The 15,441-nt window shown below is 47.3% G+C and overlaps 1 protein-coding gene across 5 annotated transcripts in view; it reads right to left on the bottom strand.

Moving 5' to 3' along the window:
* Positions 1-1,983: 1,983 nt before the first annotated feature.
* The window catches only part of Gfod1 (glucose-fructose oxidoreductase domain containing 1), a 106,173-nt gene continuing 92,715 nt past the window's right edge, over positions 1,984-15,441 (bottom strand). For all 5 annotated transcript variants that reach the window (XM_052727361.1, XM_052727362.1, XM_052727365.1 and 2 more), the window contains exon 2: positions 1,984-8,581. In XM_052727361.1, the coding sequence (XP_052583321.1) occupies positions 7,662-8,581 (920 nt within the window). In that variant the 3' untranslated portion in view covers positions 1,984-7,661. The remainder of the gene's footprint in view (positions 8,582-15,441) is intronic.

The following is a 15,441-nucleotide window of genomic DNA, read 5'->3' as shown; positions in this document are numbered from 1 at the left end:
CTCTGTGAAAGGATGAATCCTTTTCATCTCATCTAGATTTTCGAACAGCCTCTCAACAGGGGCTGGGCCAAAGTCTGGGGAGACCCAGGCAAAGGGACCTGTTCTGCTCAGGCAAGAACAAGGCAGACGTGACTCAGTAAGTGGGACCTTACTGCTTAGTGTTTTCCCCATTTTAACACAGATTTTTACAGACTTTGTATACATATAATTCACCATAAAATATGGCAGTACCGCATTTTTCAAGAGAACCAACCAGACTTGTCATACTGAAATACGAGATTAAAAATAATAATAAAAAGTAGGTTAATCCCAGTACTTGAGAGGCAGAGGCAGGTAGGTTCAAGGCAAGCCTGGTCTACATAGTGAGTTTCAGGACAGCTAGGACTATGTAGAGAGACCCTGCCTCAAAAAAGGTAGTCAGGGAAACTAGAAGGTGCATCTGTTTGTGGGGGTGGGATGGGGTTGACAGATAAACATGGGAGGACACACCAAGTTCCCATTTGACCCGTGAGGAACCTGTATGGTGTGCTAGAAAACTGTGGCCATGCATAGGGCAGTAGTTAAGAGCCCGGAAGCAGTCCTAATCTAGGCTGATTTAGCAAGAGGCAGGACAGACGAAGTATTCCTAATCCAGGCTTTGTACCAGTGCACTTCAGATTCTTGAGGGTGCTTCACTTGTTGGCTTCGGGGGTTTTTTGGTTGATGTTTGAGGATTTTGGAATATCTGAATACTGGTTAACACCCCTAATCTGGAAATCCAAAGTCAAAATGCTGCAAAGTTCATGTTGGCACTCAAAAGATTTCAAAGCATTCTGGCTTTCAGATTTTTCAGGTTGGGAATACTAAACCTATATGATTCTGGTTTATGAAGCAAGAAATGATCCCAATTTGAGAGCAGTCAGCGTCACGCAGAAGGCCCACAACCTGAGAAAGAATAATTAGCTCCTAGACTGAAAATGTTTATAAGTGCTTAGGTTTGCGATTTGCATTGAGTGTTGGTTCCCAGGCTAGCTCGCCGGGAGAAGTGGCGAGGCTGGGGTCCTGTCCCAGCAAGCTCCACCATTTGGGCAGGTGACTCTTAGACTTTTCTGCATTGCCTTGATTAGAACTGATGAGGTTCACTGAAGAATCCTGAGATGTGGTAATGTCCTGGGGTACCCTACTCATGTGTGTGGATGCATAAATGTGCTGTTAAAGATGTTATGAGGGGATGGGCTATGTGTGTGTTGGTTCCTGTGAATAAGGAGGTTTTGGATTTTGTGGTACTGTTTATCTTTTTGAACTGTTCAAGTAAAGAGGTGCAGACCAGAAGAAATGATTGTGCATTTTCTACTAAGACACAGAGGGAAGGCCAAACCAATCATGAGAGGCAAATTTCCATGTCATGCAAATTTCCAATTAACTTGAGCTCAGTTCAAAATGGCTGCTCTCAAAGGGTGCTGAAACACAAGGCAGACAAAGATGCTCTTAAGAACGCTTGTCAGGAAGTGTCTATTGTTGGTGTGGGGTTTTTTGAGACAGGCTCTCATGCAGCCCAAGCTGGCCTCAAATTTTATGACTGAGGATGGACTCAAACTCTTGATTCTCCTGTCTCTACTTCCAGAATACGGGGATTATAGGCATGTGCCACTGCTTTAAAACGGCTTTATGAAATGTGAAAAAATTCTGAAATTTGCTTCTCTGATGTGAAGTTGTGCTTTTATCTCCTTCCCTGGTCTAGCCTCTGCCACACACTCACACATGCATGTAGCTACAAATACATACTTAAGTAGGTTCTATTTCAACATTTTCAAAATAACGATCTGAAGCAGATTGCTCTAGTACGTATTCAATGATTCCCGCCTTTTTAGCTTCAGGGATGCTGACAGCCTCACCTCAAAGCCCCCTCCCCCAAGCGTACCCCCTCCTTGCTTCAGTGCCCACACACTGAGCAATTCCCAAATCAAGAGCATCTGGGGTTAGAAAAACACAACCAGGCTGGAATCACCTCTTCTTTGAAGACTTTATTTGCCACTTCCGTCCTTTTCCCACCAATGCTCATCCCATCAAAGCCACTCAACAGCTGGAAGCAATGCCACAGCAGCCCAGACAGCTGGCTGAGCATGCCTGCCCTGGCCCAGAGCATCACAAGGCACCGTGGGTACCATCGGCTCAGCCTGGAACTGCAGAGGGAGGGCGGGCCACCTCCCACTCCTTAGCGGTTTGCCTCAAAAGCACTAAGCACTATTGCATTTGTTCTCCTTTAAATACCTTTTAAAATTCTTTTTTTGTTTAATAATAGAAAACAAAAAGTAAAACCTTCTATAATTTATAAGCTATCTTTTGCTATCTACATTATATATAAAATATAGACTCTGTTTTACTTTATAACACACATCTTTTCCCTTTGATAAATAACTTTAAAATATCTAGTGTACATGCTTTGACTTTTTATACATAAGTTTGGTTTTATACATATACATACATATATACTCACATCTGTAAAACAATAAATATACACTTGACAATGACAGCCAAACCAATGCAATTTTGGTTTTAAAAAAGGAAATGAAAACAAATGACATACTATAAAAGCACCAGGCAGCAAACAAAGCCGTAATTGCTAGAAAGTTCCCCCTCCCCTAAACAAGGGGCAGGGCAGAATAAAGGGGCGGGGCAGAATAAAGGGGCGGGGCAGAATAAAGGGGCGGGGCAGAATAAAGGGGCGGGGCAGGTCACAGGCTTTTGCTTCTTTGCCTGGGATGTCACTCGGCACTACAAATAAGCCACTGCATTTCCTAGAAGCTATGGGGCTCGTTGAACAGCCTAGCCCTTATGGTGGCTGCAGGGGACAGCAGAGAGCTGGACAGGGCACAGGAGACAACAGTGATACGGTGACTCCATGGCCAGGATGACTTCCCTGCTCCACTGACCCAGGCGAGCTTTGCACTGAGCATCAAGCATTTCAGCTAGAATGTTCTTGTCATCACTCTGTTCTCTGCTGGTGTAAACAAAGGGCTGCAGCAGAGTTGAGAGGATTCAGTAGTGCAACATGTCAGTAGCCTGGAAGAGAGCCAGAGGCTTCTTTGGCCCTCAAGGGCTCCAGCAAATAAGGACCCTGATGCAGGGAAGAAAAGGCCAGTTGGGTTGGCTACCTCCCCTTTACTGATGCAGTCATTCAGATTGCCAAACTCCGAGGAGACCACGAGCCTCTCACCCTTAGAGAAGTACAAGAGGGTGTAACAGCTCTGCGGAGAAGTTCTGGAAGCCCCAGCTAAACTCAGAACATGATCCACCTGCCAGACACTGACCAGGGTGGCCATTGGAACAACACAAGTGCCAGAGAAGACCCTGGAGCCATACCGTAGACTCTGGAACGTTCCCTTCTTCACCCCCCTGCCTTGTCCAAAGGAAACAAACAGGATGGTCAGACAGGTGCTATTTTCCCCAAGTTCCCCATTATCACCCTGTTCTGCAAACTCCAGGGGTTTGGTGGACAAAGGAAATCACCAGTGGATGGAGCAAGAGTCATAGGCTAGTCAGAGTCAGAATCTGTATCCAGCATCAGGACAACAGGCAATAGTAGAGTGGGCCTCAAGTCCTCCTCAAGGTGAACATCTGACTCTGTCCCCTCACCTCCATAAAGGTGCAAATTAGAGATAACCCTTCTGCTATAGTCACAAGTTTTCTGATTACTTTGAAGACACAATTGAGGCTGGAAGTGTGGCTGAGTGGTAGAGAGCTTGCCTAGCATTCACAAAGCCTTGGCTTCTGTCCCTAACATACACATAGTCTTGTAACGTGTTTGGAAAATAAGGGCTTGCCTGTCACAGCTTAGTGAATACTGTCCAGTGCGGGTCTGTGTTCTCCTTCTGGCCTATTACCTACCCAGACTGATCACCTGGATGAGCCTTCCTTCCCTGTGTGGTTGGTGAAGTTAGGAAGAAACTGAGAATCAGGAAAATGGGCTTCCCAACCCCGGATCTACCATTAAAGAAGCGGATGACCTTGGCCATTATATTCCTCTCTTGGCTATCAAAGGAAGAATCTGAGAGATGCCACTCTGAAGTCCTCTCATGTGCTATTGGGTTGACTTTCTCCTCAGGGCATCCTTAACAGAGCTTATTTCCTGCAGTACCCACTGGAAAAGGAGACCAGATCAGAAACCTAATTTATAACCACAGGTCAAGTTCAATGGCTACAGTCACTGTACAAGATGAAGGAAGAAAGCGTTTGATGGAACAATGAATGGCACAGCTAAAACCCAAGGCCCAAACAAACCCCAAAGCCCCCCTTCCTTCGAAAAGATGTCTTCCTATGTTATACTTCGGCCTCAGCAACAAAATCCAAGGCCATCTATCATAGCCAACAATGCTTAGAAAGTCCCCAGAGCTGAGGGTTGCCGAGTCATCTACAATTAAAGCTCAACACAGGAAATCCACCTCAAAAGAAGTCGAGTGACATTTCCATTTGGGAAGGGGAAGAAAACCCCGCTGCTTCTGTAGGCAGCTGCAATTGCCAACCTGTTGGCAGGACATCAAATTTTGCATCTTATTCAACAAGGAGAGTGCTGTGGCTTTCAGTCCTCTCTTCTTACAGTGGCTCCTTGGGGTGGGAGCACGCCCCCTACAGGGCTTCATGAGGAATGCTTTTCCTGGCAAGAACAGCGAAAGTACAAATTGTGGCTTGCTCACTCACTGTGTGGCTTTGGGCGTGTTACATCTTCATATGTACACAGAGGGAATGAGACAGAACCCAATACTAATTTTATAGATAATAAGATGATGCATCTACAACACTCTGTGTTCAGTGGGTAAGCCAGGTGACGCTACCTTGAGTGCTGACAGGACCTGACACTATGGGACGTGCTACCAAGGATTCTAAGATGCTTTGAAGGAACCCCATGATGCAATTTTTACCATGGAGGGGAGAAGTCTTAGAGGAACTGACAGTGACCACAGAGGAGTTCTAGACTCCAAGTTTTGCAGAACCTGGACCATTCCCAAACACTTGTGTATATTTTTTACCATGGAGGGGAGAAGTCTTAGGGAACTGACAGTGACCACAGAGGAGTTCTAGACTCCAAGCTTTGCAGAACCTGGGCCATTCCCAAACACTTGTGTATACCTATTTAAAAATCTCTGGGAATCTGGACTTTTGTAGAGGCCATATATAAAATAATGTATATATAAAATGATGGGAACAAGGCCAGGGGAAAATGAATGAAAAGGCCCCAAACAGCCTCTGTTCCACCAGGCCTTTAAACCAAGTAAAAAAAAAAAAATAGAAAGTGGCTGGGTTATTGCCAGAACTTAGATCAAAGTCAATTTGCAGAGTGTTGTCGAAAGCTTGGATTCCGGTCTCATATTGCTGTAGCTGATCAGAAATCTGCATGTGAGATGCCAAGGGCCGAAGGAGCCCTACAGAAGGCCCCAGACCATCTGTTGTCATTTTTACATTTGAAGAACTGCCTCCCCCTCCTGTTTCTACCTCTACCACATGCATTCCAGTCGCTACAACTTCAGTACACTCACTACTTACTCATGCTTCTTCCGAAGAACACATATTCTTTCTACAGCCCCTAACCTCAAATGAAAGTTTTGGTTTTAGACCCGGCATGTTTATCACAGAGACCAGAGGCCTCTAGAGGGAAAACCTCAAATATGAGGGAAGTAGAGAAACAAAAAATTGAAAAATTGAAATCACAAGAATATCTACTCAGGTAAATGACTTGGAGTTGTCTACTATGTCCCTGATTTCATCCTTAATCACAGATTTTCAGGGTAGCTAGAGGAAAAATTGCTTTCCTAAAGAGCAATTTATGAGAGCAGGAACCAAAAAAGCCAAAAAGTCTATGATGTGGCCCTGTGCACAGATTATCAGTTTTGGTCTGAGAGTGTAAACCTGAAACACTGGCCATAAGGGGTGGCAACCAATCAGCTACCTTTACCATGTTGAACAGGGGCTCCGAGCAAGGCAGCATCCGCTCCTTCGTGCTAGAAAAGGACCATCATTCCACTGGTGTGTGGGCTCCAGTATGACTGTGCCTGTGAATTACCAGGGTCCCAGGGAGGAGCACTGCCTGGATTCTAAGCAGACTACTTACAGGGACTAGTCTATACCCAGGCTCAAAACTACCCCATGCCCGGTGAAGGTTAGCAAAGCCAACCAAGAAAAAGAGAACTCCCTGTTTTCAGTCTTGACCTTTCTTTAAGACCAGACTCGAGTTTTAAAGACTGTTTTAGTCATATTTGAGGATAGCAAACATTTGCAAATATGTGTCCATGTGACAACAGGCTTTGTCTCTGCCGACATCTAAGCCAGTACTGGTCCATCTCTAGTTTCACACGGAGGGTAAAAAGACAAGGAGAGGAAGTGAAAGATTTTTTTTTTCTCAACGTGAACCTTCTCCACCTACGTAGACCCCTCTTGGGGATCTAAAGCCCCATTTTAGAAACACTGAAAATATGTTCTCTGTTGGCTTTTTGTCTTAATACCTATTCAAAAGTTTCCAGCCGTCAGAATCCTAAAAGCCAAGGCCAAAGGTAAGGAAGGGAAAGAGCCCTGGCTCTTCTGAAGGGAAAAGTGTTCTGTGGAAGTGAAGGGAATGGCTTCCTGTTTAAACCCACAAATGTCTAATGTCTTTCCTCCTCCGTGTCTTTCTTCAGCTTGGCAGTTGGGCTTACAGCAACTCTGGGGCTGGGCTCATGTTCCCTTTTTTGGGGAGCTCATACTGCAACACCCAGGAATGCAGCTGTCCTGACCCAGACAGGCAGCGACAGGCAAGCCCATGCTATGTGTGGCATTCTTAGCGTTGCCTAGAGAGCATGGCAGGACCCCTGGATTGCCACTCACACTAGTCCCACCCCCTACGGAAGGAGGGCTCTGAAGTGGCTCCTGCAGCCTGTCTGTTGTCTTGGTCACCTCAGAGGTACAGCTTACCACCTCATTCGCTCTCCATTGCAGAAGCCCACCATACCAGGTGAACATCAGTGAGCCAGTCAGATAGGCCCTGACGCTTCCTAGGACACAAAGCAATCAAGGAAGCTGTGCACTTTGCTACCAAGTACTTTTCCTTCAGATCCTTAAAGTAAAACACACAGTGGCTTCCTGGAATTACAACTTTTTTTTTTACCAGCCCCACTCACCTCCTCTACCTCCCTACACCAAAAAAAAAAAAAAAAAAAACAAAAAAACCAAAAAAACAAAAAAAAAAAACAAAAAAAACCACCAAAAAACAAAAACACCAAAAAATCCTTTGTAGACACTTGATGAAGTGCCCTCTCCTGCCAGTGGAGGGCGCTGACAGAGAGCCTAGCTCCCACTGAGCTTGTCATCAGATACACAGCCTTGGCTTGCAAAGACGGCCAAGATATGTGGATGGATGAGGTAGGGCAGGGGGCAGCCCCTCCTTGCTTCTCACAGTAATGGAGTACAAAGGTGCTAGGTAAACCTCCTTCCTTTCATCACATACCCAACTAGGAGGGCACGCCCTCCTGAATATGAAGTCGGCCCACCACCACCTTGGATTTGGGGGGCCCTCTACCGAGGACCGGGACCACCCTCTTACGCTGTGCATTCACGCTGCCCTTCCCACAATCCCCACCTATGTCTACCCTCTCCACAGAGCATTTCCCCCTAACTGGCCCCACGCAGCAGGTCGAGTCCACCAGGTCCCACTGCTAACAGTAGAGGGACATCCTGCTTCTGCGCATAGCCTCACTGATCAGGTAGGCGGGGCTCAGCTCCGGCTCCTCTGTCATGATGGCAATGTTCTGCCACTCTCCAGTCTGGCTGGACCTCTTGATGGTGTCTACCACGCAGAGAGCATACAGGCAGTCGTCGAAGGTGGCAGCCATGGTAAGAGGCCGACCGTCCCACGTGCGCCGGTCATCCTGATCCTGGAAGGCCTGGCGCACTGCCTGCATCATCTTCATGGTGCCCCGCAGGTAGGGCGAGGGGATGTCGCTGAACGCCTTCTCAGGCAGCAGGGAATTGCTCACGGATGTAGTGTCCTGCAGCAGCAGCTCCTGCTCCGGGGCGCTATTGCGCTGTCCATAGAGGTCAGTGCCTACTGCCAGAAGCCTCCCGGCAGAGCCCACCACAGTCACGTCCTGCTTGAACTCTCCAGGAACGTTGAAGTTCAGGGTCACGGTGCAGCACACTCCACCCTCCAGCACCATCTGGAAGGTGCAGAAGTCATCGCTGGTGATCTGACGGATACCCTTGATGTGGTCCGTCTGCTTTACAAAGGTCTTGAGCAGCCCGTGGACCTTGACGGCCTTCTGGCCTGTGAGAAAGGTGAGTAGGTCGATGATGTAGGTGCCCACGGAGTGCAGGCCGCCACCGCCCATCAGGTCGTCGCAGCTCCAGTTGTACTTCTTGCCCAGCAGACTGCCGCTGTGCACCTGCACCTCGCACACCAGCAGCTCGCCCACATAGCCCTCCTCGATCAGCTCCTTCATGCGCACGAAGGCTGGCAGGAAGCGCAGCACGTTGCCCATGATGCTCATGAGCTTGGGGTAGTAGTGGGCGGCTGACATCATGCGGAAGGCGTCCAGTGGCGTGGCAGTACGGTCACAGATGACATTCTTGCCTATGCCTGGGGAGAGCAAGAACAGTAGTAGATCAGTATGCTGGGGAAAAAGATTGTGACCCCAGAGGAGCAGAGCCCTGTGTCCATTTTCATACTCTTTCCTAACATATAAAAGTACTTCATCTGCCGGGCGGTGGTGGCGCACGCCTTTAATCCCAGCACTCGGGAGGCAGAGCCAGGCGGATCTCTGTGAGTTCGAGGCCAGCCTGGACTACCAAGTGAGTTCCAGGAAAGGCGCAAAGCTACACAGAGAAACCCTGTCTCGAAAAACCAAAAAAAAAAAAAAAAAAAAAAGTACTTCATCTATTGCCTAGCGTGTGCAAGACCCTGAGTTCGATCACCAGCACCACACACACAAGTACATCCTACATATTTCAGTATTCCTGAATTATTTTTAACATTAAGCTATTGAAACTGATCTAAAGAGTAATGCTTAATGTATTATATAGCCTTCCTGCTTTAAAAATATACTTAATTTCTAAATACATAAAATGATTTATTTGATGGCTTTACGTACGTGTAGAGAATAAGAATTGATTATTTGCAGCTGGGAGGTGGTGGTACACGCCTTTAATCCCAGCACTTGGGTGGCAGAGGCAGGTAGATCTCCAAGTTTGAGGCCAGCCTGGTCTACAGAGCAAATACTGGGTCAGCCAGGGCTACACAGAGAAATCTCGACTTGAAAAAACAAAATGTATTTACTTATAAAATGCTTTTGAAGCCGGGTGGTGGAGGTGCATGCCTTTAACCCCAGCACTCAGGGAGGTAGAGGCAGGCGGAGTTCGAGGTCAGACTGGTCCACAGAGTGAGTTCCAGGACAGTCAGAACTACTCAGAGAAACTCTGTCTCGAAAACCAAAAGAAAGAAAGAAAGAAAGAAAAAAACTTTAAAAATATTTACATATTAGTTATACAGTATCTTTTTATGTGTAAAATATATTTTCCTAAAATTATCTGATATGTAAAAGTTACTAAGTTTATGTTACATGAAGTTTTAATAAAGCTGTGTTACTAAAAATATCCTTTTTCAGAGAGAAAAAAAACAACTGCATAGAACCAAGATATGGAAGTTCAGGTCCTATCCAGTTAAGGCAAGTCCCATTGTGAGGAAGTGCTTCCTTTGGAGGTAAGAGGACTGACTGCCACAGGGGTTCACGCTGTAGCCCAAGCCTGGCCTGGAACCTACAGCGATCTTCCTGCTTCAGCCCCTGAGTCTGAGATTACAGGCATGAGCCTCCATGCTCAACCAAACGTGTCTTAACGGCACTCAGAAAGCTTCGTGGCTGTTCCTTCCCCACCCTACCCCACCCTAGAATTACATTTGGAGTTCAATTTGCATTCTGTTGGAATGGTTGGAAGTGGTCACTGGCAACGCTTAGTTGAATATTTTTCTCATGCCATAAAGAGCCCTGTGTTCACTACATTTTAGGGCTGGGGAGTACCTGCTTCCTCTTCCATCCCCATCTGTCTCTGGATGGGCTTATTGCTTTTGGCTTATCTGGAGCTAGGCCAAATAAGAATGGGCATCCTACTATGTCAGACATGGGTGTATACATTACGGGCCCTGCACGATGCCTCTCTGAGCCCTCTATGGACTAAACGCTTCTGGGTCTGGAGCAAACAACAGAGCAAAGGAAGAGAGAACTGCAGAAACTGGGAAAAGCCAGGAGTCTCAGAGGGAGAAAACAACTCTGCTGGACCTGGAGAATCAGCAACTGGAGTTTAAGCACACAGACCGGTTAACCAGCCAGATGAGATATACGTAGGGGAGCTACAGAGTCAAAGCATGGCCTGATGTACACAGACCCTCGGATGGAGATGTGGTCACTCAGGCTGCAGAAGAGGGAGAGACCCCAGGAGAAGGGACCTGATGAACCAAGCCCAAAACTCACTTGTCCAGGCTATGAGTGTTTGACAAAATCTTTGAACTCTTTGAACACGCTGACTTTGTGGAAGCCCCGTAATTAAAGATGCCTGAATAGGGAGTTGCCAGGACAAAGTAACAGTATGGTGTAGGGACCCTCTCTTTTTCCCACTGGACAAGCTAGCCACACAGAAGTGATTGGCACAAAGTGGAGAAAAGACACACAACAGATACCCACAATCTTCCACACGCACACCTAGGTACAGCCCTCAGTGACAGCGTTAAGCATACAGAGTGCCTGAATCTGCTTGCCAGTTCCATACAGCAGTGTGGCTGTCCCTTCTGAGCACACATGCACAGTAGGAAGCCTTTTTAACTCCTAGAACCCAGGTGAGGATGGAGGCTCTGGCAGAGGGATGAGGTAAGGATGGTTTTGCATCACCAGGTACCATGTCCCTGTATCACACAGGGCTCTGACAACAGGTTCATGTTGCCAAGGACAGATGCTCTTGTAAACAGATTATCCCCACAAGGATGGGTGACAAATACTGCCAACATGTGTATGGCACCTGTGGAGTATGGACTCTGGCAGATGCTGTACCCTAACTCAAACCCCCAAATCAAACCATCTCTACTGGACATGGGAATGACACTTTTTGGAATTTATCCTATTATGAAAACTATGAAAGAAAAACAATCCACTTCACCACATGCACCCCAAATGAGCAGCGAAGGGGTAGAGCCTGGCAGCTATGTAGATGAGAAAGGATTCTGATGAGTGCTCTGGAAAACGGAAGATGAATACACACAGAACAATACCCCAACCCCAAATCCATGGATAGATCCTTGTGGGTACAGCATCTCCTCCTTTGGGCTATTGATGCATGCTATGGGTTCCCAAATCCAGTAAGTTCCTCAAGGATATACACTAGATGTTGTCAGTGTTGTGGCCATAGTCAGAGTATCCTGCATACATTGTCACCTGGGCTCCAGCCCTCTGCCTGCAGTCTGTGACAGCCATGCTTTGCTGATGGGTTTTGGTAACACCTTTGTATACTCTATCCTTGAACATCATAAGCAAATTCTAGAAATCAAAGAAAAAATCCAAAACACAAACAGTTCCTGTCCCAAAGGAGCTTTGTACATATTATTTATAAAGCAAAAACCTGGGAACTGTGTAGACGGCCAAGAATGGGCAAGGACACTGGGGTGCAGCCTTCCAACAGAAGAGTGAGCCATCACAGGCGATGACACCCACAAAGACTGTTCAATGACTAGATGACTGTGATGCAGTGGTATACGAACAAGCTGATTCATCATGTTATGATTTCATCACTCTTTAAGGAGACAGACACACGTGCTGGAAGGGAAAAACCTCAGTGTTTACAGTGGTTTACTCTTAACTCTGGTCACCAGAGTTGGGACTGATTTTTCTCTTTTGCAGTCTACAGACTGAATGAGGACCTGACACAATCGTAGTGGGTACTCTCTCACTGAGCTAAAGTACTCCCAAGACGTGTGTATGTTCTCCATAGCCGGTTATGATCAGAAAAAAAGAAATGCCAGGTGGCTTTAGTGCTTTTGTTTTCTACACTTGAAGGAGATGGGGAGACTCTACTCTGAGTGATGGGAAAGGACCCCATCTCTTGGATCTCTCCTTGAACTCTAGGTTTCAGAGGCTCAGGCTGCTTGCATGCTCACCCCCCTGCTCCGGCTCTTAGGATCTCTTTGCCTATGGTGCTGGGGAGTGAAACACAAGGTCTTGTTGCACACTAGGCAAGACTCCTGCCAGCAACCCACAGCCCTACCCCCACTTCCTTTTTTTTTTTTTGAGGCAAGGTTTGGCTAAGTCACCCAGGCAGAACTTTAATACCCCTAGTAGCCCACTGAGCCGGGAATTGTGATCCTCCTGCCTCAACTTCCCAAGTAGTTGGGATCAGAGAGCTGCATCATCGGAGGAAAAGCTGCTTTGGACTCACCAAGTTCAGTCTCAGGAGACAGACTGCACCTTCTCTAAGGAAAGGATGGGAGAGCCATTGCCACCATCCCATATACTTGTGGCAGTGTACCACATAAAGTGTGTTATAGCACACCTCATAGCAAATGCATCTTCCCTCAAAGGCAGAGGACTCCGGCCGTGGGAACTTCCAAAAGTCTCCCAGAACATTCACACTACAGTGAACTCAACCAAGGCCCTTAGAACACACGGGTTCCATCTCCCTGCAAACACAGGAAGGGCAAAGCGGATGAAAGGCCAAAGAAGTGGCTGAGAAAAAGCATTTGGGTTTCTGCAAGCCCCAAACGTTTCCTGAACACTGGGAGAGTCCCATCAAAGTCCTCCAGCCTTCCCAGCGATGGGATCAGGCAGGCATTCTATGCGCCCAGTGCAGCTGTGACCAATACTAGCCACCCTGCAACATCACCAGTTCCAGTGACTGGGAACTGTCATCCTGCAGCTCCAGACTCAGCTGGCTCACTGATGGACCTGTCCCTGTGCCCAGAAATAAATGCCTTGGGATACTGCCACATCTGTCCATGTAGTCCTGTATGACCAAGAGTGACTGGCAGAGAATGCATCAGGCTATCTCGGGCCTTCTGGGGAAGGCTACTTAAATGTCCTTTTCATGGACCTCTGTCCTATGTAGAATGACGCAGATCTAAGGCCCGGTCTTTGGAGACCTCTATGTCTAAACTAACTTCATTTTTAGGACCAGAACCCCCATCAACAAATAGAGAGCTACTTGGTTATTAAGGAAAAAAACAGGAACCTTCCCTCGTAGGAATGGAGCTGAAGCTGGGAGACACAAGAGACGGACAGGGAGCCTAGTGGAGGGTAAGCATACTCTCAGTGCAGGGGGGTGGGGCACTGTTCTTCGTCAGAAGCAGCTTGATGCCCTCCTGGGGTCCCTCACGGTTTCTTCCAGCTCGTTGAATGTGTTTTGAATGTGTTTTCTGTCACTGGGCTAAATGCCCATGACCTTCGAAAGGAATCGATGCTACAGAGGGAAGACATTTCCAACTGTGAGATACTAAAGTCATCTGTAAGCAGCTGTTTCCCTCGCCTCGTCCACACTCAGGATCTCCAAAGTTGTGACTGAGTCCCGACTCAGGTCTTGACCTCCAAGAGACCAGAACTTCTGTAGGCGGATCCTCCATGCAAATAGTGCCTCCACGTCCTGGGAACCTAGGTGAGGAGTTTCCCATGGACACTCTGGGGAACTCCCATGGAGCAGGCAGAGGGTGGCGGCCACCCAGGAACTAGAGCCATCCCAGGCAGAATCAGCCAGGATCTTCAAAGCATACCTCCCTCCCTCCCCGCCGCCGCCGCCGCCGACATATTTCCAACTACACACTCCCTTATCTAATCAGGGTGGAATCTTCAAGACTGATGCCAGGTTCCCACGCTTCCTCCTGATCATTCCACTTGTGCTGACAGACCCTTATCCTCTGGAAGTCCCAGGCAGCTGTCCCAGCGAACTGGGAAAACCCCAAAAGACATTCCATCAGATAGGGCGTCCTCCCCTTGTCAGAGGATAAAGAGAAGTCTTTTCTGCAGGTAACCCCTTACCCTAACTTATACCCTGACCCTTGACCTTTTCTGCAGGTAACTCCTTATCCTAATTTAGTGTCCGACCTCCAACACTCCCAGACCCTGGAACCAACAAATGAGGAAGATGAATAGGAGTTCCCAATCCAATCAGTAGAGGAAACCAACCAGGCAGTGAGTGATCACAGGATGCAGATCATCCAAGAGAGGGGTGAATAATACAATACGGCATGAAAGAGGGGCTGCCCAACTGCTTTGGGCAAATGAGAAAGCTCTGTTCAAGAGGTAACATGTTAGCTGGGTTCTGAAGCATGGTTAGGAGTTTGCCTATTCAACCTTCAGATGATGTCCCTTTTAGAAAATGATCTAAAACAAAGGTACTTACTTGAGATCCTAGCAACCACCAAATCTGGACTGTTTTCAAAAATACTGTGCATGTTGTGAAGTGCAATTTTCTCAAGGTTAGGCTCATTAGATTCCTAAAAGAACCTATCATTAAAAAATAAATTAAGCTGGGGGTCTAGAGAAATGGTTCAATGTACTGCTCTTTCAGAGGATCTGAGTTCGGTTCCCAACACCCCATGTCAGATGGCTCACAACAGCCTATAACTCCAGCCCTGGGGGATCTGCCACCTCTGGCTTCCATACGTACTCATAGACATAAAAATTTTTGTGGTTTGTTTTTTGTTTTGTTTTCTTGGAGACAGGGTCTTATTGCATATCTCTGGCTGGTCTGGAACTCACTAGGTAGACCAGGCTGGCCTCAAACTCAGAGATCCACCTGTCTCTTGCCTCCTGAGTGCTGGGACTGAAGGCATGCATGCCTTCAGTCACCACACCCAGCACTAATTTTTAGAATAAAGTCTTTTTGTTGTTGCTCTTTTTTGAGCAGAACCAGGTCTTGAAGTGAAGGAAACAGAAGTGAGAGCCAGAGTCCTGGATACAGCAGATGCCAGCATCTCACGGTCCTGCCACCCAAATGTAGAACATGTAGCCAGCTCCACTCACAGCAGCTCGACATTTAGCCCTGTCTTTGTCCACTCTTTCTCTCCTCCCAACTCTTCCCTTCCCCTGCTCCACCCCCACCCTTGACCCTTCAACACCCCCACCAACACACACACACTTTGAGAAGTAACAGCGTCAGCATGGATGACCTATCCAGTCCCACTCGGCCTGGCCCTTCCTCCGTACAAACTCCACTGAAGGGATAAATCCCACTCTTCAACTGCCTGAGCATCCTGACAGATGCATCTTCCCAATTCAGAAGATTCATCTGATCATGGAAAAAAAAATGACACTGCTTCAAATAGTAAGGACAAGGGACTGGAGGGATGGCTCAGTTTTGAAGAGCACACGCTGTTCTTGTAAAGGGCCTAAGTAGGTTCTGTCCCCAGCACCTACATGGAGCAGCTCACAACTGCCTGAAACTAACTCCAGGGACTCTGATGCCTCTGGC

The sequence above is a fragment of the Peromyscus californicus genome, unplaced genomic scaffold (genome assembly GCF_007827085.1).
Source record: "Peromyscus californicus insignis strain IS unplaced genomic scaffold, ASM782708v3 Scaffold_8__1_contigs__length_139910024, whole genome shotgun sequence".
Lineage (NCBI taxonomy): Eukaryota > Metazoa > Chordata > Mammalia > Rodentia > Cricetidae > Peromyscus > Peromyscus californicus.
Note: the sequence above shows the minus strand (reverse complement) of the source record. Positions and strands in the feature narration are given on the sequence as shown.